The 27,359-nt window shown below is 36.3% G+C and overlaps 5 protein-coding genes across 10 annotated transcripts; 1 reads left to right on the top strand and 4 right to left on the bottom strand.

The window, feature by feature from the left end:
- Window positions 1-1,358: 1,358 nt before the first annotated feature.
- Window positions 1,359-7,809, bottom strand: LOC103334320 (transcriptional corepressor LEUNIG_HOMOLOG-like). 4 transcript variants are annotated; one of them, XM_008237267.3, is made up of 20 exons: window positions 7,673-7,809; window positions 7,483-7,552; window positions 7,275-7,391; window positions 6,988-7,076; window positions 6,733-6,830; window positions 6,367-6,476; window positions 5,980-6,272; window positions 5,799-5,874; window positions 5,558-5,669; window positions 5,402-5,451; window positions 5,055-5,312; window positions 4,458-4,529; window positions 3,988-4,209; window positions 3,453-3,594; window positions 3,253-3,362; window positions 2,867-3,016; window positions 2,545-2,700; window positions 2,325-2,441; window positions 2,001-2,198; window positions 1,359-1,908 (listed from the first exon to the last, which is right to left on the bottom strand). In XM_008237267.3, exons 4-20 carry the CDS (start codon window positions 7,017-7,019, stop codon window positions 1,765-1,767), a joined length of 2,340 nt encoding a protein of 779 aa, XP_008235489.2. In that variant the 5' UTR covers window positions 7,020-7,076; window positions 7,275-7,391; window positions 7,483-7,552; window positions 7,673-7,809; the 3' UTR covers window positions 1,359-1,764. The 4 variants fall into 4 exon arrangements, with proteins under 4 accessions (XP_008235489.2, XP_016650934.2, XP_008235490.2 ...); XM_016795448.2 differs by having other exon boundaries at window positions 7,275-7,552; XM_008237268.3 differs by lacking the exon at window positions 7,275-7,391.
- A 1,132-nt stretch (window positions 7,810-8,941) lies between these two features.
- LOC103334322 (PPPDE putative thiol peptidase family protein) lies at window positions 8,942-11,475 on the top strand. 2 transcript variants are annotated; one of them, XM_008237270.2, is made up of 5 exons: window positions 8,942-9,066; window positions 9,753-9,828; window positions 9,931-10,028; window positions 10,158-10,474; window positions 10,760-11,475. In XM_008237270.2, exons 2-5 carry the CDS (start codon window positions 9,820-9,822, stop codon window positions 11,149-11,151), a joined length of 816 nt encoding a protein of 271 aa, XP_008235492.2. In that variant the 5' UTR covers window positions 8,942-9,066; window positions 9,753-9,819; the 3' UTR covers window positions 11,152-11,475. The 2 variants fall into 2 exon arrangements, with proteins under 2 accessions (XP_008235492.2, XP_088910076.1); XM_089053950.1 differs by lacking the exon at window positions 8,942-9,066 and adding an exon at window positions 9,077-9,163.
- Window positions 11,476-11,668: 193 nt separating this feature from the next.
- Window positions 11,669-14,616, bottom strand: LOC103334323 (EamA-like transporter family). Its single transcript, XM_008237271.3, has 4 exons — window positions 14,470-14,616; window positions 13,481-14,167; window positions 12,956-13,379; window positions 11,669-12,143 (listed from the first exon to the last, which is right to left on the bottom strand). The coding sequence occupies exons 2-4, from the start codon at window positions 14,021-14,023 to the stop codon at window positions 11,827-11,829; spliced, it is 1,284 nt and encodes a 427-aa protein (XP_008235493.1). The 5' UTR covers window positions 14,024-14,167; window positions 14,470-14,616; the 3' UTR covers window positions 11,669-11,826.
- An 876-nt stretch (window positions 14,617-15,492) lies between these two features.
- Window positions 15,493-17,729, bottom strand: LOC103334324 (Protein kinase superfamily protein). Its single transcript, XM_008237273.3, has 5 exons — window positions 17,459-17,729; window positions 16,991-17,262; window positions 16,700-16,889; window positions 16,094-16,485; window positions 15,493-15,992 (listed from the first exon to the last, which is right to left on the bottom strand). Exons 1-5 carry the CDS (start codon window positions 17,592-17,594, stop codon window positions 15,615-15,617), a joined length of 1,368 nt encoding a protein of 455 aa, XP_008235495.2. The 5' UTR covers window positions 17,595-17,729; the 3' UTR covers window positions 15,493-15,614.
- Window positions 17,730-19,148: 1,419 nt separating this feature from the next.
- Window positions 19,149-25,809, bottom strand: EMB1974 (NHL domain-containing protein). Of its 2 annotated transcripts, none has more exons than XM_016795282.2 (17): window positions 25,657-25,809; window positions 25,359-25,479; window positions 24,846-24,934; window positions 24,509-24,668; window positions 24,197-24,335; window positions 23,930-24,023; window positions 23,002-23,139; window positions 22,729-22,829; window positions 22,024-22,137; window positions 21,693-21,919; window positions 21,348-21,406; window positions 21,081-21,266; window positions 20,858-20,981; window positions 20,653-20,708; window positions 20,054-20,199; window positions 19,753-19,923; window positions 19,149-19,636 (listed from the first exon to the last, which is right to left on the bottom strand). In XM_016795282.2, the coding sequence occupies exons 1-17, from the start codon at window positions 25,715-25,717 to the stop codon at window positions 19,331-19,333; spliced, it is 2,292 nt and encodes a 763-aa protein (XP_016650768.2). In that variant the 5' UTR covers window positions 25,718-25,809; the 3' UTR covers window positions 19,149-19,330. The 2 variants fall into 2 exon arrangements, with proteins under 2 accessions (XP_016650768.2, XP_008235496.2); XM_008237274.3 differs by having other exon boundaries at window positions 24,846-24,944; window positions 25,657-25,791.
- Window positions 25,810-27,359: the final 1,550 nt, after the last annotated feature.

Here is a 27,359-nt window from a genome sequence, read left to right as displayed (position 1 = left end):
TATTTAGACATGTGTAAAAAAATGCACGCGCATCAAATCGTAAATTGTTACAAGAGACCATATACTCATATTTGATACCCCGTGTCATAGGGAAGGTAATAGAGGTTGCAATTTTTTATGATAAATATCATGAGGTGTCCCCACACTTGAGGGGTGAGATTAATCTCCGCTTGGAGTTCTTGCCCCTTGCCACAAATCTTTCAACGAGTTTGAACTTTTCTCTGAAGGGTAACTCGCCAGTTGGAGATGACAATTTATCAACTACACCACACCTTATGGTTATAAAGGTTGCAATTTTGAGTTGGGCTATATTGTCAAAATTCTTGCATACAACCGTTGCGTATAACTTCATTATTGTAAAATGCAACGGTAAACTAGGGTTAAATGCGTGAAAGGAGTTGTATGTAACAATTGTGTTCAAGATTATTTTGCCGTGTTAGGCATGCACGTGTATCGAATTGGATTTATTGATGTCATTTGTCCCCATAGTTTTATTTTATGTGTAAATTTTAGATAAAAATAAGATATTAAGATGCAGGTGCTGTAGAAAAAGTCTTGAGCACAAGAGAATCCGTGTTAAGAAACAAAACAATAATTTAGACAGAAAAGAAAATTAATTTGAGATTCTTAGGTCTAATCTAAGCTATGATTGGAAATAAGAGATAACGGTTTCATTTCAATCTTGATTCGCAACCCCACCACAAAGACATAAACCATCACCATCGAAGTTGACATGACACCTATCTACGTCGACGTTGTCTTGTTGCCATGTTTTGTTATTATTATTTTTTAAAATTTTATTTTTCATTTTGTCTGATATTGTAGTCTCAGACAGAAAAGAAAAGAAAAAAAAGATCTTGTAGTCATGCTTTGCTTTTGTATCCGACCACATTTGAAGGACGATGCATCATTAGATAATATTACAAACAGTAAAATAAAAATTCGATACCCTAAACAAAATGACATTCTTGCCTCAATTCATGTAAGGAGATATTCCTTCCTGTAAATCACAATTTGACACATACAAAAATAATTCATAAAAAAATAAAATATATATACTTATGCACATGTCACACTGTTATTGGTAGAAATGAAGCATTTTTGCTCACCACTTTAATTCAATGTATACCCTCACCACCCTTATCAACATTAGACATATGTCTATTAATATAACCATGGTTTCATAAATATAAAGTAAAGAATTAACTATGATTATGTCAATGGACACGTATCAAATGTTAAGAAGGGTGATAAGGGTACATCTTAAGTTAAAAGTAGTGAACAAAAATGTTTCCTTATCAGAAATGTAGGAGGAAAGTACTTTCCTAGAGATTATGGTTTCAATTTGATAGCCGGGCTTGTTAATTCAGTGAGAGATTTATGACACTTTTTGTTATTAAGTTAATTGTTTGACAATTACAATGATATTGCAAGATTTTTCCTAATAAAGATAAAATACCCATAAAAACAGGCACACAAATCATTCAACCATAGAAACTAAACTTAAGAAATTACATTAGACAAAAGACCTAACCCGACGGGAACAAAAAAAGAAAAGAAAAGAGTTTTTCTACTAGATTATAGATATAATTACTATATGATATTAATACTTTGGGAAACCCTGCCTATAAAACTATTTACCATAATACTATACTTGAAAACACCTGCATATATATGAACTCGAAAAATCTGCCACTGAGTTCCCCCCCCCTTTCCAGATTTCTGCACCAAGGTTATAAGATGTTACCAACATAGTACTTAAATTTACTTCCATAGCTTGACGGAGCTGTCATGACTTGCAGATGCAACCATTCCAGTGTTGGGTGACTGCGCAAGAGCTGAGATTATATTCTCGTGTGCCGAAATTGTCATTCTCTTGTTCTCAGTCATGTTCCACAGCTCCAAAGACTAGCTCGCAAGCAAAAAAGCAACTATTAGCAATAAATCGGCTTTTTACATGATAAGATGGCTCACTCACATAGAAGAGTTTAAGAATTTACCGAGATTCCTCCAATGACCAAGAGAGTTGAATAACTTGGGTGAAAAACACAAGAATGAAACTGGTTGCCGTTAGAGCCAAGCTCCTGAATACACTCGCTTGAAGCTAACGACCAAATCTTCACCAAGTTCTGACTGACAGATGCCAGATAGTCTCCATTTGCATCCCAACAAATGTAGTTTACCATTTCAGAGTGTCCCTGAGAATGAGGATGATGAGTTAAATCATATAACTAATGAGACCTAATTACTTGTTCCTAAAGCAACAAACCAACATTTCCAATCAGAATATAAATTAGTCAACCCCATATTTACAGGCATCGTACCTGTAATGAGTGCGTTTGCCTGTCAGTTTCGACATCAAAGATGGAAACCATTTTATCTGATGCTGCTGCCAGCAGTTGTCCAGTTCTTGGTTGAAATCTCACTTGTGCAGTACCTCCCTATCCAAAACAATGGAGACAATTTTTCGGGTGGTCAATGTAGTTTTCATACAAATAAAAAAAATGTAAATTTAGAAGAATGAGATCAGGAAGATTTACGAACCTTGGAATTACGAGTACAGGAGAATGGGTTGATATTCCAGTAGCGAATTTCATTGTCAGGATCACAGAAACAAAATAAGTCCGTCTTCTTAGGGTGGAAGTCAAGGGACATGATAGGTGAGTTGTGCCCTGTATATGCTTGTAAACAATAGTTTGGCTGCCACAAAATATAAATAAGTCAGCAATACTAATATAATGAATGTGGATATGAATTAAACAAACTTCACTCATACAACATAGCATGTAAGATTAATTTCTGTTAGGTACACCCCTGTTGTGTCAGCTGAAGCAGACAATGCATATAAGAGATCAAAGACAATTACATTGGCTGCATCCCATAATCGCACAGATTTGTCAACTGAAGCTGTTGCCAGCTGGGATGAATTTGGTCTAAAACGAACATCTGTTATGACTAACTTGTGCTCTTCGGGAGTACTCTGTGTCTGCAGGGTATCCATGTTCCAGAGTGTCACCTGACATATATAACAAATACTAATTATTCTCATTCTTTTAAGCTCCAAAATCAATTATACCATTTCCTTGCATGCATAAAAATAACTATATCATCAACTGAACCAGCAGTTTCTAACATTTATGTTAGCTTGACCACTCCATTCCTTCAAACATGTGCAGGCGTACACTGCTTGTTTGAAACAGTGTTTTTGACCTTAATAGAAACTAAGCATGCGTTGTTATACTGTGTATATACCTTTTTGTCATGTCCAGCGCTAGCCAGCAGCTTCCCGTCTGAAGAAAAGTGACAGCAAGTAACTTTGCTGTTTCTGGTCCGTATGCAACCAACTTCACCAAATGTAAAACCTGAATAGGAGAATGTGGCCACAGCTTAAGTAGAATGAAGAAATTTTTTCCAATTCCCCAGAAGATACAATGTATATAATATCAAGTTACCTTTAGAACACTCCTTATGGTGCCCTGCGGGACTCTGCTTTAGTGTCCCATATAGATCCCTCCTGTTTTCCACATCATGTGACAAAAATGATTCCACATTATCTTCTAAAGAACCAACATCTCCAAATCGTTCTATGTCATCCTGCACTAGGAAAAAATGCTCTTAGAAGTAGAATCATTCCACCTATCTTCCTCGTTTCCACATCCATAAAATATCAAAAAAATTTGATACTCAAAACTTATTGATAACAACGATTGCTCAACAATCAAACCAAGCCTTTTGCAAAGTTGACTGATTTCAAAGTTTTTTTGGAAAATCTTGACAAAGTTTATGCTTAAAATTGATAGCTCAAGTACTATACCCATACTTGGGAAAGAATCAAATATCACAAGTACGAATATGAAAAGCAGCAAAGTTCTTTCCATTAAAAAAAGAAGCAGCAGCATATTAGAAACCAACCCAAATATGTGTACTTCCACATATCCTGTAAGTAAACTGTATGCCATTCACATCCATATTTTAAAGTGAGCATACCAGTAAATTGGAAGACGAAGGAAGGCCTCCTGTTCCTTCTGGACCATACATCATCAAGCTTTTTGGTATGCTGTTAACATGCTGCAGACTACTGGCTGTGTTAATTCCATCACCAGGTGTGTGAGTTGATGCGGGAGAACTAGGTGAAGGGCCAACAGTGTTTCCTGTGCCGGTGCTGTTGGCAGGTCCAGAAGAAGAGTGTTGTTTCCTTTTTCTGTTATTCTGCAGGGAAAAAACGGCAAAAGATGCTGATCAGCTTATCTAAATATCAGGTCCTAATTGAAAAGGAATAAGATGGTAGCAGGAATCATATCATCCTTGTCTATAAATTTGGTTCTTTGAAACAGCTCAAGTTTAGAAATAAGCTCAAAAACTAAATATAGCAATAATTTTCCATGCACAAACTTGAATCCGTAACCAAGGGCTGATGGAAAAAGTACAAAGTTTAGTTCTGCATAACTATGCACAACCTGTTGCAGTTGCTGCTGTTGCAATTGTTCATGTTGTTGGGAGGAGGAGTGTTGCATCTGGGCCATTTTTATCTGTCGAAAACCAACAATGCCTAAGATATTTTGAACCTTGCAAAGGATCAATGTTTTTTAAAACATTAAATATAAAAAAATAACAAGAAACAAAGACTGTCAAACCAGTGAAAAAGTCATAAAATGCCTAAAAGGAAAATTTTGCAGAAAATGGTGCATGAGCATCAAGGACAATAGATTTAACATTATCCTAAACTCTAAAACCCTAATACTAAAAACTGGTTCAATATGCTATTTCCGTCTTTTGGGGCTGTTAAACACAAAGAAAGAAATAGCGATTAGTGTACAATCACCTGATTTATATTTTTAAGCTCCTGAAGTTTCATATTCTGGGGCAATAACGACATAGAATACATAACTTCTTAATCATTATAGGGCAAATACGTCACATACCAAAACCATAAAGGTAACCGACTAACATAAATAATGTAAGAAGGTAAAATAACAAAGTTTCTAATCTCTCTGAGCATGCGTACTTTGAATCCTAATCCTCATGAGATGAATCTATGACATTAGAAAGGTTACCTTTGGTGAACTTGATAGCACTGGGGAGCAGATAGATCCATCATTCCTAGTAGCTTGACCATCTTTTGCATTCAAGCTACCCCTGGGCAAAAATCTACGAGCATCCATATCTCCGTAGTTCGTTGAATTTCCAAGGTTACTTTGTGCCTGAGCCTGTGCCAAGATTTGCTGTTGTTGAGATGCCAAAAGGAACTGATTTTGGGTAAGATTTGGCTTCTGTACTTGTACACCCAAGTTTGGTCGTAATTGGTCAATTCCCTGCATTATGGAACAGTTATCACAACAAAGATTTAAACTCACAACAGAAAGAAGAAACAACCAAGAAGAAAAAACCATATATAACTTACAGTTAGAGGCCAACCCTTCAAAGGAAGACCCGTAATACCTTGACTCAGTCCTGAAGGACGAAAGGAAGATTGCATTTGTAAAATTTCTAAGCACAATTACCACTATTCCCAACATGTGGGGCCATATCTGAGAAAGATAGGGTCAAGTATTGTCACCTGCACCACCCAAGCCAGATTTCGACTGTAAAATTGCTTGTCCATAAATTGATGAAGGATCCATAGGCAAACTTTTCTGAGTTGCACCCAAGTTAACTTCGCTTTTGATTTCCTACAATCTCCACAAGTCCACACATTAAATTGCTCAGTATGCTAGAAAAAAAGAGGCAAAGAAACCAGAATATAATAAAGTTGAAAAAAAGAAACAGGCATGAAGAGTAAAGGCAGTCTGAGTAGTTACAGTGGTTAAAGGAGTTCGTCCCTGGATTTGCTGCAAAGCAGCTGGCATGTTCCCAGAATTGCTTTGTACCAACTGGCTGAATCAACAAGAACCAAACAGATGAACGACCCATTCTGTCCAGGCAAATGAAATGAAGGGAAAAATAAAGCTCAAATAACTACAAAAACTGAGGACAATTTACCCTTGTGGATTTGCAGCTGATTTGAGTAGGGCCATTCTATTGGCATCAATAAGTGCAGGGGATGTCTCCGAATCCATCGAGTGAGGGTGCTTCATACGCTCTTCATACATTTTCATGGCTAGCACACTGGCTGAGGGTTGCCCCATTACTCCCTCAGAGTTTATAGCATTTATAGAACCACCCAGAGCAGGATGATTAGGATCCCTACGCTGTAACTGAGCATTGCGCTGCTGCAATAGCTGCAGCTGCTGCATCTGTAGCTGTTGTTGCTCCCTTGCCTTAATTTGCTGTGCCTTAATTTCATGAAAACATATTCAGGAAAAAAAAAATCCCGAACAGTAATTTTTGTTGTTGAGAAAATATGAAAATCTAAATATATGAAGGAACCTCAATGTAAGCTGCAGCAGCCTCTGAATGCTTCTCATTTGTCCTTGCAATGAATATGTCCCAGAAAACAGACCACCATTCAAAGAGGAATCCTCCTGGTGCATCAATTGCTGCACATTCAAATCTAAAACGGGTTTACTCTCTAGAAAATCTCAACATATATACCATAAGACATTCACACCAAAATCTATTTTTGGAAAGAAAAAAACATATACTATCAAATCATGCCGTCGCAGAGCAAGCACGTGGGCATAAACCATAAACCATGATATAAAATGACGTTCTGCAAATGCATGCTAAGTTGAATCTTCAAAATCACATAATCAGTAAGCTGACTGAGAATGAATTAGAAACTGACAACATTACCTACTGGATCTGTAGCAACCTTCCCTTCAGTCATAAATGCGTTTGCGGAAGCAATCAATTTTCTTTTCAACAGATAATCATGAATATAAACATCAAGCCTGTAGCAGAAAAGCAAATCAATAACTGGGTAAATATCAAACTGATGATCAATTCACAACAGTACAAGGAAAGGAACAACACCCAGGAACAAATTATCATATAGAAAATTACAAGCAGATAGAAAATAAATAAAAAATTGATTAATGCAACACTTACATCTTATCAGCTTCCCAATTGCTCTGTGCCATGTTTTACCTTTATTAAATAACTCCAAACAAATGAACCACAAGCAACCACTGTTTGGCCTGCAATTATATATCACCACCCACAGCTTCAGTATCCCCTCATCAAGGTAAATTCAACCAAAATAACTAAGAAATGATCATTCATTTGTGTAAAACAAAGAAAAAAACAAAGAGAGGATAAATTCTGTTCGGTTCCCAGAAACCCGAAAAAGAAAATGGAAATTCAACCGTTGTAGTTTATTATTTCACAATTATTACCTCAATTATGACTCGAACTTCAAATCATCTGTATGAACTCCACAGAATTTTTTCAATCAACCAAAAGAAAAAGAAATCATATAATGCACAACTTCACGAACTTTTCCCTCCATAATCCTCGAGTTTCAGAGCAACCAAACAGAGCAAAACTCAAAACCAAAACCACAGAATTCCAACAGTTCTCATCGAAATTCAGCTGAAACCATACCAGTGAAACAACGGATCAACGCCTACAGTACCATTCCACCAGATCTCCACCTCATAAACCCTGACACAAACTTCATCAACCAGAAAAAGAAAAACCACAGAAAAAAATTCATCAAAGATTTAGCTGACGACCATTCTCTCCTTAAAATGAATTGAAATTTCATGACAGTGACAGTGATCTGAAACCTTACGTGCTTAATTCACTTAAAAGAGTGTGAATTTTTTTCTATGATCTCCCTTTTTTCCGAGAAAATAAATGGACTCTTTCTTGAGTGTAACTGAAGTAGAAGGGCCTTCGAGCTTTTAACAGTGAAAAAGAAAAGGAAAATAGACAGAGAGAATCCCGACCAGAGATATTAACGGAAGATGCTTATTAGGTTCGGAGCCGATGCTAAGGCTTTGGAGTAACGTTCGTGTGAATTTGTTATTGTAGAGACGAGGTTCGGAGTTTGGCTCGTGCTTAAAGTGATGACGTTTCGGTGCGTTTCGGCGCGTTCTTTTGCTCGGTTGTGGGGCCCGTGATGGAATATTACGTGTAACTAGTTTCCCGTTAAACGACATAAGAACTATTTGATCAACAATTTGATCAAACAATGTGATTAAGTGGTAGTTGAATCTCAATTTAATCAACAATGCGACGAGGGAGATTCTATGACAACATACGTTCGATTGAAAGTGCTTGATGTTCTTAAGAATGTGGTCAAGTGGTAAGCTTTTTTAAGTTGTTATAGTTTTATGTGAGAGAATATTCTTGTGGACCATTTGATGCTTAAAAGAGTATAATTAAGTGGTAAAATTTGTTACGCTACGATATTGGTTTTGGAATATGAACGACTTTAGATGTTCATATAATATATTCTTCTTCAAATTTGTGGTATACAATGATTCTTTCATAATGACTAATGACGTCACTAATGTGTGAAACATCAAATGCATATTGTGTACAAACAATATAAACAGGCGAGCATTTGTCACATTGTCCTTTGAGATGTTCGAATAAGATATTATTCTTCTGATTATTTTATGGTATATAATGAATCTTTTGTAATGATTGGCAAGTGACTAACATGTGAAATGTGAGTGACAAATTACCTTGACCTCTTGAACATTTGTGCATAGCATTATTACCTTGACAAAAAAGAAAAGACACTATCTCACCTCAAAAATATGGTGGAAGCCCAATAACATCAACATTAGTTATTGGAAAACTAATATTCGAAGGTTAATTAAAAATACAATAGTGGTCCCAAAATAAATTAAAAAAACTAATATATAATTTTTCAAGCTACGCAAATAAAATATATAAGAAAAAGTCGTTTTGGTCAATTAGTCAGAGTTAAACGAGAGGTGGCGCCAAAAAGTAAACTAAATATTTTCTATAGAGTGCGTGGGGTTTGAATGAGAATCCACGTGGCGAGAGGTAAGTGGTTAGTAGGTTCTGGAAAGTCATGGAAGTGAAAGGAATCCAAATTCTCGTCCCATTTGGTAGGGGCAAGCAAGTATTTAAAGGGGACCGAACCAAGTTTCTTAATTTGTTTTGCGCAAATTGGAGAGAAGAGAACTTTCTTCGTGTCTTCGCGCTTAGGTACGCTCTCTCTCTCTCTCTCTCTCTCTCTCTCTCTCTCTCTCTCTCTCTCGTATTTCCTCCTCAAAGCACAGCTCGAAACCTAATCGATCAGCCTGTGAGTAGTTCAATTTGATTTGCTCTATCTAATGCACTTATAATGATAAATTTCTGAACTTTGTTGAGAATTGTAGAAATTTTTTAAACAGAGCTTGATCTTGCGCCGAAAGTTCGGAAATTTTGTGTGTGGAATTTGGGGTTTTGTGTTTTATCTGTGTGATATTTAATGATAAGGTTAATTGTGTGGTATTTTGGAATTTGAACATTGAAAAGGTCTTCTTTGGAGGTAAAAATGATTTGTAAAGTAATTGATCAAATTTTTACAATGTAGCTGCAATTATTTGGTTGTGTTGTTGAATTCTGTATGGAGCCTATTTGAATGCTGCTTAAATGTTAAAAATTGGTATTTTTTTTTTTGCATAGTTTAGGATTTTCCATTTTTGGACTTGTAAATTTAAGTTTGCAATAGGATTTGGGGCATGTTTACGTCCGTCTTGGGCTTTGAAGTGCCCGATTTGAGAGTCGAGTAGGAAACGTCTTTGTTTGCTTTAGCTGCTCAGAACTGAATGGTTGTTTCCCCCCTTAAATTTCCCTACTTTATTTTATTTTATTGTTGTTGGTTATTCTTACCAGTGTTGTTTGCATAGGTGATCTTGATTAATTCAGTACCCTACATATTCTTCAACTGAGCATTTTGATATTGAACGGCTAGAGATGGCAGAGGTGTGTATTTTTCTTTTTTATTGTATCGTAATGTTGTTTGTTATTTTCCCCATGTTTATTTCTTTTTGGGTTTGCAATTAATATATTAAAACTTGGTTGCAGGAGGGTCACAAGGTCACTTTGAATGTATATGACCTAAGCCAAGGACTAGCTAGGCAGATGTCCGTGGCTTTCTTGGGGAAAGCCATCGAGGGCATATGGTAAGTGTTTTTTGTTCATTGGAATACAAGTGTGGAGTGCGTTGATTTGAGGAAGTACTGTTATTTCCTGTTTTTCTTAGCAAGGCATTTGCATTGGTTTCAAGTCTTCATTGTTAATTTTTAATACAGGCACACAGGAGTTGTGGTTTATGGTAATGAGTACTATTTTGGGGGAGGCATACAGCATGCTCCTGCTGGATCGACACCATATGGGACACCAATACGTGTGGTAGAATTGGGTGTCACACATGTGCCCAAGGATGTATTTGAGATGTATTTGCAGGAAATCAGTCCCCGGTATACTGCTGAAACCTATAGTTTACTTAATCACAATTGCAACAACTTTAGCAATGAGGTTGCTCAGTTTTTGGTGGGTGCAACCGTTCCAGACTATATTCTGGAGCTCCCTAACGAAGTTATGGGCAGTCCAATGGGTGCTCTTATTTGTAAGTTATATTTATTTTCTGTCTGTTTTTGCCTATCATTAGTTAATACTTCGTTATATGGATTTCCTTTGTTTGAAGTAGCATTTTTAATATTTTAGTGATACAGATAATTAAACTTAGAATCTTCCATGTTTGGTGTGTTTGGTTTTGGAATTTAAGATTAAAGAGAGAGAATTCAAGATAATGAGTTTTAATGGAAAGGAAGGTTGTGTGGATTGTTAATATGGAACTGTGGTTCAATAATGCAAGCCTTCTCTGAATGATCCCCCTTACTTTCTTTTGCAGTGCCCATGATACAGAATTTGGAAGCAACACTGAAAAGTGGTGCTGCTCCTCAAGCTCCGCAATTCAGGCCCCCTGTGGTTCAACCAACAACGAATGTCATGAAACCCTTGAGCAGTAGTTCTAACACCAAGGTTGGTGCTAAATCGAAATCTGGAGGGCAGCAGCTCACCAAGTCCGAGGAAGGGGGAACATCACAGAGTGCTGTCAAACCTGCCAATGGGGTTGTAGATCCTCTTGGGGACGCTCGAAGTAAGGTGCAACAGGAAATCTCTGCTGAATTTGCTGCAATCATGGCAAGTGGAACATTCCGTGCAAGCGAGGCTGCAGCACTTGCAACAAGAAGAGTGATGCAGAGATACAGTCATGAAAGTTCAACTGTGTCGCAGAGTTAACAGATGTAAGGATGCAAGTCTCACTATTTGTTTCAGGGTTGGTCATTTGGATTTGGCAATTATTTCTAGGAAGCTACTATCCAATTTGCTTCTTAACGGGGACTGGGGACTCATTCTCCCACCATTGGAATTCTAATTTTTATTTATCGTAATCTATATTGTTATGAAGGAATTTGCTTTGAGAAGCGATCAACAATGGTACTTGTCAAGGTTGAGTCAGTAAGGCTCCTCTGGTGGACAATGCAGAGTGTCTTTGTAATTTTTAGTGTTATTTTTTGGCTTGACAAATTTCAATGATTACTTGGAGACGGAAAGGTTTTTATACGAGCGACCAAATGACACATGAAATCTAAATAAAAACCAAGACACGGGTCCTGACCTCACCAATGTGTCCCCATCACATAAGTTGGAGTAATTTAGAATATCACATTTGGGTAAAATTGAACAAAGAAAATCCACCAGAAACATAACTTACTGTTTCTTCTACCATCGAATGATAGGATGAGAAAGACAATCCTAACATGAAAGTAAATGGTATTGCAACTAATGCTTCTTTTTATATCAGGCAATCAGTAATTACGTAATTAACTAACTTTTATCGTAGTTGCATTTACAAAAATTTCTAATAAGCGGTATGGTACAACATATATTTGCATTCAGAGTAACCCCATCGTGCTATGAAGGGGCAGCTGAATCTGGCGTGCCTGATGAATTGTGAGCTTCAACGGTAAGACCAATATTTTCCTTCTCTAGTACATGCATAGATTCATTTGATTTGTTAAAAGCATCAGTGGGAATGTTTATGCCCGTGAATCCAATCATGACAGCCACAGCACCAAGGTAATCAGCAAGATGAGGAGCATGGCCAGTCATTGAGTCCACAATTGCCGCCAAAGGAACCTGTATCGTTAGACCGGCTGTTGCTACTGTGGTCGTTGTTAGAAGAACAGCTTTGGCCCATAGATAATCACTCAGAACATTATCCAACAAACCTAAACACCACATAAAATTCCATATGATTTAGTATAGGTTTATATGAAGTTAGAAACACAACATCAAACTTCACATGACCTATCTGTATGCCTGTGTGTCCCAAGCCAGCTATGCTCATATCTTGCCTAAAATAATGGACTAAAAATCATGCAAAAGAGAAATCGGTATTGGACCACAATGAAATCGGCCTATCATCAATAGGTTATGGGATTCAGTAACTAAAGGTTTATTTCAAACGAGCTACATGTACAAATAAATGAAAAACCAATATTACTCGCAGAACGCTTTTCTTTAGACAATAGCTATAACAGTAGTCAAGCAATAAATGCAAGATCTTATCAGATTGCCTTGCCATAAAATCACCCAATATCTAATATATCAGCTTACTAGTTCTGGATGAAGTAAAAGTTTGCCCCTCAAAGGATACCATAAGCTATTCATTCCACCCCCTCCCTCTTCCGGAAGAAAAAAAAGCACTAAAATTATTTCTTTGCATGTAGAACTGGGCAGACATAAGTATGTTGGTGTGAAGACCAATAATAATAGAAGCACTTGAGTTTCAATTATCAAAGTTTACTCATCAAATGATAAGGAAGATGCTGCCATGCAATTTTAGTTGTTAAAAATAAATAAGGTTTAGAGTGAGACTAAATGAAACCCTGGGAATGAGTTGGTATCCAAAATTTTAAGATTGGTGTCTTTAGCATTACTCTAAGAATACATGCAAAGACAAATAGAAAAAAACAAAGGTATATATCAGAGTAGGGAACTCCAAGTTACAAAGCATATAATATAACAGTTAAGTACGAACCTTTGCCAACAATGAGGCCAACCTGCTCCCAGGTTAGCATATAAAAGGGCTCCAACTTTGAGAAATGAAGTATAAGGGCAACTGGGAGAAATATAAGAATGTTGCAAAGCCCTAGAAAGCCCAGAAACTGGGCCATACTGGCACGGCCACTTTTTTCATCATCCTCATCCGGTAACTTCTTGCGAATTAGGGTAACATACACAGAATACAAGGCTGCCGAGACAAGAGCAAGTATGTCTCCGAGTAGAGGGTTTGAAGCAATTGTACTTAAAGTAGTTCGTGAGTCACCAAGGCTGACAATTATCGTTCCTCCCATGCAAAGAAGAACACTAATAAACTTCACCAAAGTAAATTTCTCACCTAAGAATGCTAGAGAGACCAAAAAGGTGAAAAGGCTGGATGCACTGCTTAAGATGGTATTCGACTGCATGCAACAAGAAGAACAAATCAATCATACCAAATTGATGAAACACATGAACCAATTTAAGAAGCAAAGTGTGCCATACAATGTTGAAAAATACTTACTGTAACTGTAGTATACTTCAATGACAAATTGAAAGTGAGCTGTGCAAGAAACCAAAATGGTGAAATCAATAGGCTAACTTTTGCCACTCGAGTTCGCGTCCATCGCCCTTTTTCATCCACTTGCTTATCAGCAGTTTCGTTGACATTGTCTCCAGTTGTTGAAGTCCCAACAAGCTCGTATGATACAACTTTTGGTTCTGTTTCTGTACCAAGATTAACTTCTCCATCTTCCGCATCCATTTTCACAATTGCATCACCCTCCTCAAGAAGAGTGGTTTGCTCTGACTCTCCTAATCTTTGCAAGGGGCTACTCTTCTTACTTTTCCAAAACCACAAACCGCCACATGAATCCTCCAAATACCTTCCAATCTCAACTAAGGGAATGTAGATCACAAACAGTGAATTGCATATGTACGTGATGAGAAATGGGGACACACCGGCATCTACAACAGACTGTACTACAAAACTGGCAGCTATCCAGATAGACGCAACAGCAAATATATATATCAAACCTAAAACCCACTTCCAAACTTCACTTTTCATATCTCTCCACTAAATACCAAATCAAATTAGCTCCCAAATTTTGCTTAAAAAATCAGCTCTTGAATTTCAAAACAATAAGCAAACTTCCTGTGCTTTCAGAGGATTATAACCAATGCCCAAGTCACTATTAAACCCAGATATTACCTGAAACCACAAAAAAGCACAAAAAATGAGGGAAATAAAACTTGTAAAATTAACCCCATAACACTAATTCGCAGCAAGACACAATGGAAACGATACCAATACGATACGAATTGAATTTGTTTTACACCCAATAAACCCCGTTTTGTGTATGTAAACAAATAGGAAATTACCAATACATGAAAGATTTAATCAACATAAGCTCAATGAGGATTTGAACCCAAAAACGAAAATTCAATTTGCATTGCATTGCAAAAGTGTATACTGTAACAAATATATCGTATTGAAAAAGATGCAAAATGTACCTGGCATGAGAATCACATAGGATTCAGAAGTTCGTTCTTTTCACAGAGAGAGAGAGAGAGAGAGAGAGAGAGAGAGAGAGAGGAGTTATCGGATTTGTTGTACTAGAGTTGGATTTTGATCTTGGTTACCGGTCGTGAAGTCCACACGCAGAGACGTACAACGTTAGACAATCAAAGGAAATTGGAGGCGGGTACATGTCAGCCCAGTTATTCAGGCCCAGCTCCTCAAAAAATTATGATCTTTTTTCCTTTAATGCAAAGAAAAATTGTGATCTTTAGCCCAAACCCAAACCAGTTTGGACTAAAAATAAAAAATAAAACCAAGAATATTAAACCTGACTATAAAATATTTTTCTTTTACTTTTTTTTTAATATAATTGTCTTATTTATTTATTTATAATCTTTTCTAATCAAAGTGAAAGAGATGAAAAATCAGAGAGGCTATGAAGAAACTGTTTTTAGTTTGTATTTTTAAACCCTAAAGCTATGATGGATGCGTTATTTCTGCTTAAAGAAAGCCTTGTGAAAAGGAATTTGTTTTAATCCTGGTGTCATAATTATAAGTAATTCATCAGTAATTCTTTTTTTGAGAAGTAATTTTTCTTTAATCAAAGGTGTTACGTTATAGTTTCATTTCATCCTAGGGAATGAGATGTGAACCAGCATTGATATTTGAAATTAATGGAATTACGTAATGATCATACACATGCAGTTTTTCCCTCAGCTATTTACGCAATGAAAAATCCTCCGGTACTTAATTACGGACTCAAGTAATGCTACAAATATCACATTTTATGGCTAAATTTGTATTTGTAAATCATCTCTCATATATGCCGGATCCATCTGTGATCTATGCACGTGAACTTTAATAAATGTGGTACAAATGGATTTACGGTGAGGGCCTATGTCATTGATAGAGTGTGACATATAGGGTTGCTATAAATCCGGGAAGCAATGACAGATGAAATCATAAGTTGAGAAAATTTCTCACATGTGAAATTATTGTTCCTTCACGTTCTCTGTTGGATATATACAACTCAGTACAGTGTTACAATCTGGCATTGGCTCATACAGAAATGATTTGTTCTGTGGTAACAACACTGTGACATATATGATGTGTATATATAGATACATGCAACTCAGTTTCAAAATGAAGAAGTACTTGCACATCGTGATGCTCCATTGTGCCTTGAGCTTGAGCCCCATTCTATGGCTTCTGCCACAGCACGTTGGCGTTCGATCACGCTTTCTTCCTCCTGAGGCTCCTCGGTGATGCTAGACATGGCTTGATCAGGTGATGGAGAGGGCATGCTTATAGGTGAGGTAGCAGTTTCTGGACCTGTCCCAAGGAAACTAAGAGCACTCACCACATCACTCATCAAGGGACGAACAGATGCTTCCTCATGGAGGCACATTGCTGCAACTGCCACTGCTTGATTCAATGCTCTTATTGGAAAGTCTCCTCTGAGAAGTGGATCAGCTAGTTCCGGGTACCGGTTTGGATCCTTAAATACTGGTTCTGCCTGTTAAAGACCCAAAAAAAAAAAAACTTTTGTAAGAAAAAAAACACATGTGACACTTTGTGTATTAGAAGAAGAAAATGTGAGGGGAAGTTCAAATTTACCCAAGAAACTAGATTTTGCTCCCTGGTTGTTCTTGTGGTGTCAATGACTCTCCTTCCAGTGACCAGCTCTAATAAAACAACTCCAAAACTGTAGACATCTGACTTGACAGTGAGTTGGCCTGTTCTTTGGTACTCTGGTGCACAATAACCATATGTACCCATTACTCTTGAAGATACATGTGTCTTGTCTCCAACAGGTCCAAGCTTAGCTAGCCCAAAATCGGACAGTTTTGCATTGAAATCGGCGTCTAGTAAGATGTTTGAAGATTTTAAATCGCGGTAGATAACGGGAGGGTTGGCCTTGTCATGTAAATATTCTAGTCCCTTGGCTGCTCCTAGAGCTATTCTCATTCTTTTGAACCAATCTAATGGCTTCTGGTGTGATGGAATATCTGCAAAATAAGATACAATGCATGAGAAGCCAGACAGTAGTATAGTTTTCAAAACTTGGTCATTTTTTGGGATCTTTCTGTGTTTTAAGTAACACTAGGAAGTTTTTATTTTTTAATTTTTTATTGGCACTATAAAATGTATAATTTCTTTGCTCTTATCATATAAGGGCACAAGATGGTACAAAAAGAAATTTACAAACACATAGTATAGTACCTAATAAATGGTCTTCCAGAGATCCCAAAGACATGTACTCATACACCAGAAGTCTCTGATCACCATCAGCGCAATATCCGATAAGATTGACTAAATTTTCATGGTGTAAGAGGCTCAACATCAACACCTCGACAAGGAACTCTCTGTTTCCTTGCAAGCCATTCCTGTCAAGTTGCTTCACAGCTACAACCTGAAGTAATTAAGACGAGCCAAAGGGTCACAACTCAATCCTTCAAGTAAGTTTAACACTGAAAACATTGAAGAATCTACAAGGCCCAAGAGCCACTTTACCTGTCCTGTTTTTTCAAGTTTGCCCTTATAAACTCTTCCAAATCCACCCTCTCCTATCAGACATTCTTGCCTGAAGTTCTTTGTTGCTGTCGCCAATTCGCGGAAGGTGAAAGTTTGTGCAGCAATATTATTATTATTATTATTATTATTATTATTGTTTACAGCTTCTTTATTGGCATTCTTAGTGTTTGCTGCTTGTGCTGTTTGTGCTGTTTGTCCTGTTTGTGATGTTTGGCTCTCAGCTGGTGGTGTAGGCCTTGGTTTAGGAACTTCTGCTTATATAAAGACAGATAATTATTTCCCACACAAAAGGCATGGATATGAAATACAAGAGGAGACTTAAATTAAATGCAACTATATTAAAAACCAATGTTCTAATAGGAAGGCTGTCTTGACAATCATTTTCTTCTTGAAAACAATCACAGTGCTTATAACAAACACATTAAGAAAGGCGAAAATGTGACTTACCAGCTGGAGGCTGAGGCTGTGCTGCAACATTGTGTCCCGTTTGAGGAAGAGTGGTGGGCAATTGTCCTGCACTCCCGCTATCCGATCTTTTATATGCTTTCTTTTCATGGGATGAAAAGCAAGAAAAGCAACTCATCTCATGTACTTTATAAATATCTTAAAACTTCCTTGCAATTATCTCAGTTTTTATGATCCTTGCAATGTTTTCAATCCACAGTTTTCAATATGAACTGCAGATTCTGCAGATGAAGAGTTGATCACAAAGTTTCCCAAAAACCAGAAAAGCAATTTTCACAAGAGGAGGCTCAACAGAAAGGTGTAATGGAATGGATTGATTTGCAATGCATATGGTTTAGAAGAAAGACAAGGGAGGTTATAAACATTGACAGAAAATCAAGATTTTAGTACAACCAACCTTGAATTTCTAGAACAACAACCTAAAAACTGAAACTAGAATCAACAACTTCCAGGCATGCAGGAAAAAAAACGTTGTTGTCTTTCCCGGGAAAAAAGGGATAGTGTAGGTCAGCAAGAAACCAAAATGGGTTAATGTCTTTTGGTGTTTCCGCATAGCATGGAAAGGAAAAAAGAAAAGGGGTTGTGAGTGTCTTAATTTAAAGAGAAAAACGTGGGAACCAAATCTGCTTAATTAATTATTAGTTCCAAAAAAAAAAATTTGCTTAATTATTTTTGGCGGTTGTAGAGTTTTTGGACATAATGGGATCTTTCTTTTATCTTTCTAGCTGCGGTTAAATATAGATACAAGAATGCCCCAAAGCTACACAATGTCACATTGGTTATTCATACAATACAGTCCAATATTCAGTGAAAAATAAATACTCAAGCCATCTTACATAGAGATAAACATCCCTTCCCTCCCCTCCCCTTCAACTTATTTTTCCCACTGGTTTAGGAAGCATTAACTGAAATCTTCACTCCCCCATTGCAGTGGCCGGGGACGGTGCAGATGAAATAGTTAAGTCCCTTCGATAATTTCACTCGATCTTTGCCGGTGAAGAATGTCTTAGAGTTTGAAGAAGCGCTGCAACTAGTAAATTCATTGGCATCAACAACTGCAACATTGTGGGAGGATGGATCATAGTTGAAAACTGCACAAAAATATAAATAAGTTGGTCACATAAAACGAATCGAAACAATCTTGCTTATAGAAAAAAAAGTATGATGCATGTTCTAGCTAGCATTACCAAGTTATCTCCGGCCTTGAACTTATTTCCATCTGTCCAGTTTTCAACGTTAAAAGTCCACCCGGAATTGCCTCCGACTGTGAACTTAGTAGTTTTTTGAGCAGACACAATGATGAGGAAGAGAGAGGAGAAAAATAGTGGCAGGTTTTTCTGTTTTAGTTGTACTGCATCTTCCCTGGTGAGACATCTTGCTGTTATATGATAAAAAGAGAGGTGTTGGGAAATGGGTATTCGAATTTAAAACCTCTGAGATGAAGGTAAGTATGTCGCATACAAAGTTTGCTTATATAGAGGAAGTGGCTCACATTCTCGACAATGAAAAGTTGCTGTTTCTTTTTTGAAAAAATATTCACTTTTCTTTTTCTCTGTGTTTCCTTTTCTTCTGTTTGTACTTTGCAGTGATACTTTTCTAATCAAAGAAAAAGAACAAAGGCCTGCTGGTGGTTGCTTAAACCATGAAAGAGAAAACAATAAATATCCACTTATATTATAAATGTGAATCTTATAGTATCAATTAATATCCACTTATATTATAAAATGTGGACGAATTATTCATGCCACATAATGATGTATCATTACCCATAACCATGATGAAGTATACAACATTACAAATCAATAAAAAAAATTACGAAGTTACAAAAGAATATGCAGGTAGCAACTCTGAATATTATGAGTTAAGCGATACATTGACCTCAACCTTGGAGTCTCTTAGGATAATATCTTTTGCGTTTTCAGCCTTTTCATGATCAAGGCAATCCAATTTTATCCTCACATGTAGAGGTTTCATAAATATGAGATCTCTCAAATCTCTATTTGATTTTAATAAGAATTGGATGCATGAATCTCTTCCTATCTTTCCACTTTTCTCTGAGTGTAAAATATCTGCCATCCTTGCTGCATATATCTCCTGATTATCCTCTAATAATTCTTTCTTTCTTCTAAGTTTTAAATACAGTGCCGCATAAACAATAACCTGCACAATGCCAAGAATGAAGATGTAAGAGCAAAATTGGAACCATGGCCAGATATTCTGTTGCTTTCAACCGACTCAAAACAAAACAAGTAAAGATATAAACTGTAGGTGCACACCTCACTTGTCCCGGGACTAGTATTGACAACACAATCGATGCAAACTTTTCCATTTTGAAATCCTACTTCCGAAGTTGTACTATCATCTTCCGCACTCAACTCTGATTCAGGTGGTGATATCAAAGAGGCAAGATTATCCAATTCATCATACCATTGTTGAGCAACACCAACCTGCGAACTCCAAAGAACTGAAATCCTAAGCTACTAAAAGCATGGAGTATAATATTTTGTACTGTAGGATAATGGAACTTAATCTGGTAAAAAAATGAATAAAAGAAAATAAGCTCTGCCAGATAGGAACCTTCTCTGAAGACCCTCGTACATCCTCTATGCCTGACACTTCGGTAGCGGATCCTCTTGCCTGGCACCATATACAACCCTCTTGTAACTCTTCTACAAGCTCAGTATCCACAGGGATATCTACATTTAACTGTATGCTAACCCTACCTGTTGCACAGACAATAAAACTCTAGGATCAAAAAAGCATTAACTTTTGAAGTTGCAATGATTACTAAAACAGCTTACTCTACATGAGAACTAATGCTGGGAAAGGAATTAGCAACGACTGGCAGACAATTGTTTATCTGCATGTTTGGCAAAAATTTTTTTTTTTTTCTCTCTCTGGGTCCAGCATGTTGACTTGATGACAATAATAAGATGTGAGGAAGCTAAGACAAACAACTAGCACAACATTCCACCAAATAGAAATATTCTCTAACATCTTCAGGAAACTTCGCTCTTTTGCTTAACTTTGAAATAATCATAAATCATGGCAAGGCGATGCATATTCCAGTTGGAAATATCAAGAAAAAATAGGCAGAACCAATTCAAATATCACACCGAAGAGTAAAATACAATGTCAAGGAATAGCAGAAGCATATTTAAGAGTAAGAAAAATACCTGGTAACAAACTAAAACATTGAAAATGATCAATCTCTCTCTGATGTTCACCAGCACTGTTAAATCAGCCAAAAATATGAAGAAAAACATGGCATTCGTGAGAAAACAATTCAGCAATTCATTGTCACATAATCAGAACACGGAAAGTATAAAAGAAAATTGGAATTATGAGGAAACTAGCATATTGTTGTCTTTGTAAACATACACAGCATAAACTTTCTCCAAAGAGGAAGACAACCAATAAGGCATTCCAAGGATGCCAAAATTTGAAAACTTGAAGCTCGAACATACTCCAGATTCTTCACTTAGTTTCAATATCCTCTGTCCAACTTCAAAATTACATGCATTGAAATGAGTAATTGAGTATTATAGACAAAGTACAAAACAAACTCACTTGAAGAGAAAAAAAAATCCAGTAAAAATGGTACCCATGTCACAAAGGATTACGTGATTCTGCAAGGTCGTCAATGAAGATAATAGACCAGCATATGGAAGCCTCTCTGGTGACCAGACAGCATTCGTCTGCTGTTGCAACCAATCATGTGGCATATGTTTTAACAGGGTTACTTTTTCCATGATCTGCGGTCCACAGACCTCCAAAATCTCCGGGAACCCTTTTAAATTCTGATGTTAGACTCAATGAAATGTAATATAAACAAAGTGGCAAAAAAGTTTTTTTTTAAATACAAACAAACCTTTGACTACTTCTTTTATGTCTCCTGAAGCCAAATTTAGAATCCATAGAGTTTCAAAGCTGCAAATTAGATCAATTAATCACATCAATGCCTATATAAAGTTGAAATAAGGCATGGCTTCATTCACCACTCATACTTAGGGTTTCACATGGTAAATTAATTTCAAAATAATCCATCTCTACGGTACTACTAATAAGCACTAAAAGTTCATTCCCAATAACATGATGAAAGAAAAAAAAATAAGTGAAACACATTTCACTCAAAAGGAATACCACTTAAAAATTAAAGACAAGTGACCACGGATTATTGGTTAGGAAACAATAGCACTTGAAGGGTTTGTTTTACCTTCGGTTTATAATGAAGAGACTATCGTCAATGGATTTGATCAGATGCCAAGGAAACATTAGTGATTGTAAATCAAATTCTTCCGACCTTGTATCAGCATTACTTCTCAAACCTAGACTGAGCATGATCCAAGTCCAAAATTGATTACTCTTCTTAATAGTATCACCCACTGGATAGAGGGTTTCTAAAACCCGCCTCCCCATATCAGCTTTCCTGATGGCATGATTCTTAGTAGACAGAGACCCACACACGTAAACTGGTAAGTTACAAAACTATGCAAAATAGACCCAGCATCATAATCACATATCACAACTTACAAGTCAACGCATACCTCTGAATCAACAAAATATAGGCAATCCTCATCGGCAATATAAAATGAGGCTGCAGGGCGTGCCAACTTGGCAGATTCAAAATTTCCATCCTCAAAACCTGGGGAGGAACCGATCTGACACACAAACAACGGAAGTCCAAACTTGAGCTTGAAATTATTTCTTTAATTTATCTTTCAAAAAGTTCAAGCAAACAGACTATAGGAAGACAGAATACTAGGATTCAATTTAAAATCTACATGGGAACACACTGTCTAAGAAGAACTTTGCAAGGCCAATTCTGTGAAAACCGAAGATGATTCCCTAAGAAGTCCTTTCCATGTGGACAAGCAAAACTACTTTTCTTTTTCTATTGAGAGCTTAGAAACTTATAGTCATGCCTGATTTAAGCACTTCAGTAAATAATTAACATAAATTACGGTTAAGGACTAAAGTGGTAATCAGTATCTGAAAAGAATAGCTAAGTTGTCTTCTTGATGTGTTAATTCAGAATTGATATGCATAAAGCACACAAATCAGATATAGAAAATCCTGATAAACATATTTGGACTACAAAATCATCAAATCAGGGCCAGATTAGAATGTTGAATGGTCAATAATTGAGTTGCTCAAATCTTTTTTGATCCAGTTGACGTATAACTTGATGCTTAATTATGGAAATTGACAAGAGCAGTCCACATATGATTTAAATAAACTTTCATACATACACAGTCCAGAATCTTTCCGTTTCCATCAAATACAATAATCCGATGATGATTGCTGTCAGAAAGGAAGAGGCGGTTCCCATTTTCATCTGCAGAGATACAGCCTGTAATGGAAAAGAATAAAAGAAAAGCTTAAAGATTAGGTTCTTAGCAACTTTAGAAACACTTTCTTTATTTTTATATATTCTAGAAAGAATGTTACAAAACTCCTATAATGCTCTACAGAGCAGATGCAATTATAATGCTGCAAGTCGGTGATGCATAGGGAGCATATACCTGGGAAGTATAATAGTAAATTCCTCAAAGAACAGAAATACGGTTCCTTTATGATCTCAGATTGCTTCAACCAAGTGATTTTCAAGTTATTGAGTGACTTGATATTCCCATCATCTTGCACATACAACTCCTCAACAGCTGCACAAGGGCATTAACATGTATCGTGGAATAAGTATATGTATTTAAATGTGTACATACATTTAAATATATGCATATGGCCCGCATTAAAACTCATTGAACTCTATATATTCAGTCAATTGACATACTAAAAAACAATTAACAACAATAGAGGGGTAAGAGAAGCTTAACAGGCGAATAGTTTATCATGTTACTAGAGATCATGATCTTTCTCCCACCAAGTGTAACCAAGAAGTAGCAAAAGGGGACGAGGCAGAACCAACAGAGATATAAGACAACTACTGAAGTATATGAAAAGAGCAAAGAGTAGTAATTTAGGCAGATTTAAAATTTAACACCATCAAATACTTAAAACAGATTCCCCCAAACAAAGCATGATGCTTTATCATAAAATAGAGAGGGAAGTTATAAGCATAACTACTAAATTAAACTTTAGGACATCTACCGCCAAAAAAATCAGCATGCTACATAGACACTTAAGCAAACCATAAGAGGAAGTCTGACTATACAGATCCCTTTGTCTCACAGCTACAGTTTCTGTTGTACATTGTTTCTTCAATATTATTCTTTTTTCTTTTTAAGGAGGGCCATAGTGGGGAGGGTGGGATGTATGATAATATTAAGTCATCAACACTTGATTGTTCAAAATCTCATGATAATATTAAGTCATCAACACTTATTTGTTGAAAATGCTATGATAATATTAAGTCATCAACACTTATCAGATGAAGAAACGTATTCTTATCTCGAACAAACTTTTAACAAATCTATAGAGGGATAACATGTGTACCTTTTTTAAGAACTTTGAGGTCCATGTCCTTCTCATGGTAAACCACTGGACTCATAAAATCTTTAAACAACATGTAGCATGCCCCATTGTCCATCTATATCATCAAATCAACTATTAATAATTGTGAGAAAGAAATCAGATCCAATTATTTCTACCACAGTTTTTTAAGACTTCTAACAGGTCAATTACTGTTTAAAAATTATGGATATACTCTTTTTTTTGTATGCAAAGTCCTTTCACCAGCCAAACCAAGGATCTTTACCTCACCTCAGTGAAGTTCTTGTTCGAAAATAAAATGGGAAATGTGACGTATTCCTTCAGTATAAATTGGATTAGGTGGCTTCGATCATCTGCTGAGTGAATCAAACTGTCTGACAGAAAACCCATAATGTGGAGCTGAGGAAACCTACAATAGAGCAAACACAAAGAAGAGAGAGCTTCAGAATGACTACCCGCCCAACCATAATCATCCAATTCTAAGTAGAAAAAACAAACATATGACAGATTACAACATATTCTATCTACCTCATCTAGTTCTAAGTGGAAAGAAATAAATATACGTCATTTTCTTTCTTTTACCTCTGTTGAATTGACTTCACTTTTTCTAACATGATAGCAGCTTCACAACTGGTTGTTAAAGAAGTTTCAAGAAAACGCCCAGTAAGAACCAAGAAAGTTCCATCTCTTTTAGAGAAATCTTTGCCTCCCTTGGACCTATTCAACCAACAATGGCAAGGACCTGTACATTAATATAGAAAGTAAATAAGGGGCAAAGCACAATGGGAATACAAAATATAAAAGGAGCCAATTAAACAACAACTGGAATTTGCAAAAATTTCTCTTTACAAAGAAACCAACAATAATAACCATCGTCCTTGCCAATAAAAAGAAATATCCAAGAAAGTAATTTGAGTACCTTCAAGCTCATCTAATGTGGATTTAATGAAGGATGAAAGATCAAGTTCTTGGGCAGACTCGTAGGATACTTGTGATGTGGTTGAAAGCCTGAAAGAGACTGTCAATCAGAAGGCAAAGCTCCGATTACAAAAAACAACATAAACCCGCAGTTACAAAACAAAAATTTGAACTGAGCCAATTAACAATAGGACCCAGATAGATATCACTAAACAAAATGGACAAGCGCCTAGACCAATCAAGATGAGTATATCACAAAATCACAGGTGATAAGCTCCAATTGTATAAAACAACATGAACCCGAAATTACAAACAAAAATTTGAACTGAGCCAAGCAACAATTGGACCCAGATAGATATCACTAAACAAAATGAACAACCACTTGGAACAATCAAGATGAATATATCACAAAACCGCAGGTGAAATTCTATGAAAATATATGCCCCTCCATGGCATGGATACAAATTGGAACAAAATTTTTAAAAACAAAACAAACAAAGTTGGATATAATTACCGCTGAGCACGGCACCCACTCGGTATAATCCTTGTACCAATTCTTTCCCAAGCATTTAAGTGAGGAATTTTAGACAAAGATGATAACTTGGTAGCTGGTCTACATTGTAGATGATGATCACCTGAGCAAAGATACAAGCTTTAAGTCTCAGATTGACATTTTCTAAACTTCTCCTTCTAATAGCAACACATTGCAAAGCTACACTCTGCTGCTTCCAGGTTAAAATAATTTTCTTTCACACCAAAATGGAATTGAAATGCATTTGAGATAATAACAAATTAAAGTTTAGTGAGCTCACCGGAGTGAACTCGCGGCAAAAATCGTGAGATTTCTCTCAGACGCCGATATCTCAGAGCCATTTTTCTAACAGAAACATGTGATTCTCTGGTTCTCAGCGTTGGAATTTTGGTGAAACGCCAACGGCCCCACCGCCAGGGTTTCAATCTTGGGCTTAGGGTTTAGCCTTGGAAGGAAGGGTTTTAGGGATTGGAATGGGTGGGCCGCTTGTGCCAATTTCATATTCGGCCTAGAGATTTGTTTAAGTTACCATATTGGGCCAGGCCCAAAAAAGAAATAGTATCGCCGAGGAGCTATACACGATCTCTCCTAATTTTTTGAAAAGAAATGGTATAGCCGATCGGCTATACTCATTTTCCACAAAGAAATCGTATCTGTGCGGCCATACACGGTTTTTCTTTCTTTTTTTAAAATAGTCTCGTCGTACGGCTATACTCGGAATTTTTCTGATTTTTTAAGAAATAGTATAGCCGCGCGGCTACACCCGGTTTTCCTAATTTTTTGACCAAACTTTTAAGAAATAGTATAGCAAGTATTTTTCATATATAATACACTTATTTTTTACAAACTTTTCAATAAGACACACAAAATTCAAGTATTATACATATAATTCTTACATATTATTGAATACAAGTAATATATATATATATATATAACACTTATGTATTTTATTTGTATAGTCGCGCGACTATACCAAATTAATATCTATAAAGTATAGCCCATTGGATATACTATTTCTTTTTTTCTTAATTGTTTTGAAAAGAAATAGTATACCCAAGGGGCTATACACGGATTTTTTTTCCTAATTCTTAAGAAGAAGTATTATAGCCGCGCTGTTATGCTTTTTTTCCCTTTTTTTTTTTAAGAAATAGTATAGCCGGGAGGCTATACTAGGTTTTTCCTTATTTTTTTAAAAAAATAAATATTATAGCCACACGGCTATACTCTTTTTTGCCTAATTTTTTAAAAGAAATAGTATAACCTTATATCGAGAGAAATGGAAAGGAACAAAATTGGCAGAGTTAGGTTTTTTGTTTATGAGTTGTGAGTTTTTTCTCCCTTTGTTTCCTTTATAGACATCCATTATGACACTCGTTTCTAATTTTTTCCGCATTCCTCGAGCTTTCACCTGTAATCACACATAAGGGGTTTCAAACCGTTGCCACTTTCATTCCCCTCCAACACCATATCCACCATGCTACAGACAACTTTGTGATTATATGTTACACCACTTGATATTTAAAATGTTTCTACAAGCTGTTTTTTAAAGAAGTATAATTTTTAAATTATGATTTTTTTAAATAATATTTTTTTATTAATACTCGCACAAACTCGAGGTGGCCCTCGCAAATCCCAAATGACAGCTCCAAGATAATGATGGAGACAAATCCGGTAATATCTCATAAATTGCGGGTGACAATTGTCATGGAAAGTCGTGACGACTTTGTTGAATGCGTTCGTTCAAAAAGGTCATGTCATACAAGAACAACAATTTCAATCAAAGTTTTATGGGTATAATAGTCAGAGATGTGATAGTATTCTTCATGTAAAGTGTTGTTTGGAAAGTGAAGCAATTACTAAGACCACTCCAACTCAGCATGCAATTCTCTACGATAAATAATGTGTGCAGTAACATAATTTAGTAGCACTTGAGAGAATGAGGTAGATCAAATGCAAACATTTCCAGAAAAAAGAATAAGAAAA

The sequence above is a fragment of the Prunus mume genome, linkage group LG6 (genome assembly GCF_029339155.1).
Source record: "Prunus mume cultivar Tortuosa linkage group LG6, ASM2933915v1, whole genome shotgun sequence".
Classification (NCBI taxonomy): Eukaryota; Viridiplantae; Streptophyta; class Magnoliopsida; order Rosales; family Rosaceae; genus Prunus; species Prunus mume.
The sequence above is the reverse complement of the archived record's forward strand: the minus strand, read 5'-3'. Positions and strand labels throughout refer to the sequence as shown.

Bases quoted from the DNA above. Each gene is read 5' to 3' on its own strand.
- LOC103334322 (XM_008237270.2), top strand. The intron at 10,029-10,157 runs GTAAGTGTTTTT...TTTTTAATACAG, and splicing joins AAAGCCATCGAGGGCATATG to GCACACAGGAGTTGTGGTTT. The intron at 10,475-10,759 runs GTAAGTTATATT...TTTCTTTTGCAG, and splicing joins TCCAATGGGTGCTCTTATTT to TGCCCATGATACAGAATTTG.
- LOC103334323 (XM_008237271.3), bottom strand. From the start codon at position 14,023: ATGAAAAGTGAAGTTTGGAAGTGGGTTTTAGGTTTGATATATATATTT. The intron at 13,380-13,480 runs GTAAGTATTTTT...TGTTGCATGCAG, and splicing joins TGAAGTATACTACAGTTACA to TCGAATACCATCTTAAGCAG. The intron at 12,144-12,955 runs GTTCGTACTTAA...TGTGGTGTTTAG, and splicing joins TGGCCTCATTGTTGGCAAAG to GTTTGTTGGATAATGTTCTG.
- LOC103334320 (XM_016795448.2), bottom strand. From the start codon at position 7,019: ATGGCACAGAGCAATTGGGAAGCTGATAAGAT. The intron at 3,017-3,252 runs GTATATACACAG...TATATATGTCAG, and splicing joins GCGCTGGACATGACAAAAAG to GTGACACTCTGGAACATGGA. The intron at 2,701-2,866 runs GTAATTGTCTTT...ATTTTGTGGCAG, and splicing joins GATTATGGGATGCAGCCAAT to CCAAACTATTGTTTACAAGC.
- LOC103334324 (XM_008237273.3), bottom strand. From the start codon at position 17,594: ATGAGTTGCTTTTCTTGCTTTTCATCCCATGAAAAGAAAGCATATAAA. The intron at 17,263-17,458 runs GTAAGTCACATT...TTATATAAGCAG, and splicing joins ACAGCCTCAGCCTCCAGCTG to AAGTTCCTAAACCAAGGCCT. The intron at 16,890-16,990 runs GTAAAGTGGCTC...TAATTACTTCAG, and splicing joins AACTTGAAAAAACAGGACAG to GTTGTAGCTGTGAAGCAACT.
- EMB1974 (XM_016795282.2), bottom strand. From the start codon at position 25,717: ATGGCTCTGAGATATCGGCGTCTGAGAGAAATCTCACGATTTTTGCCG. The intron at 23,140-23,929 runs GTACACATGTTA...GCCCTTGTGCAG, and splicing joins CCTCAAAGTTCTTAAAAAAG to CTGTTGAGGAGTTGTATGTG. The intron at 21,920-22,023 runs GTATGCGTTGAC...CTGTCTACTAAG, and splicing joins TATATTTTGTTGATTCAGAG to AATCATGCCATCAGGAAAGC.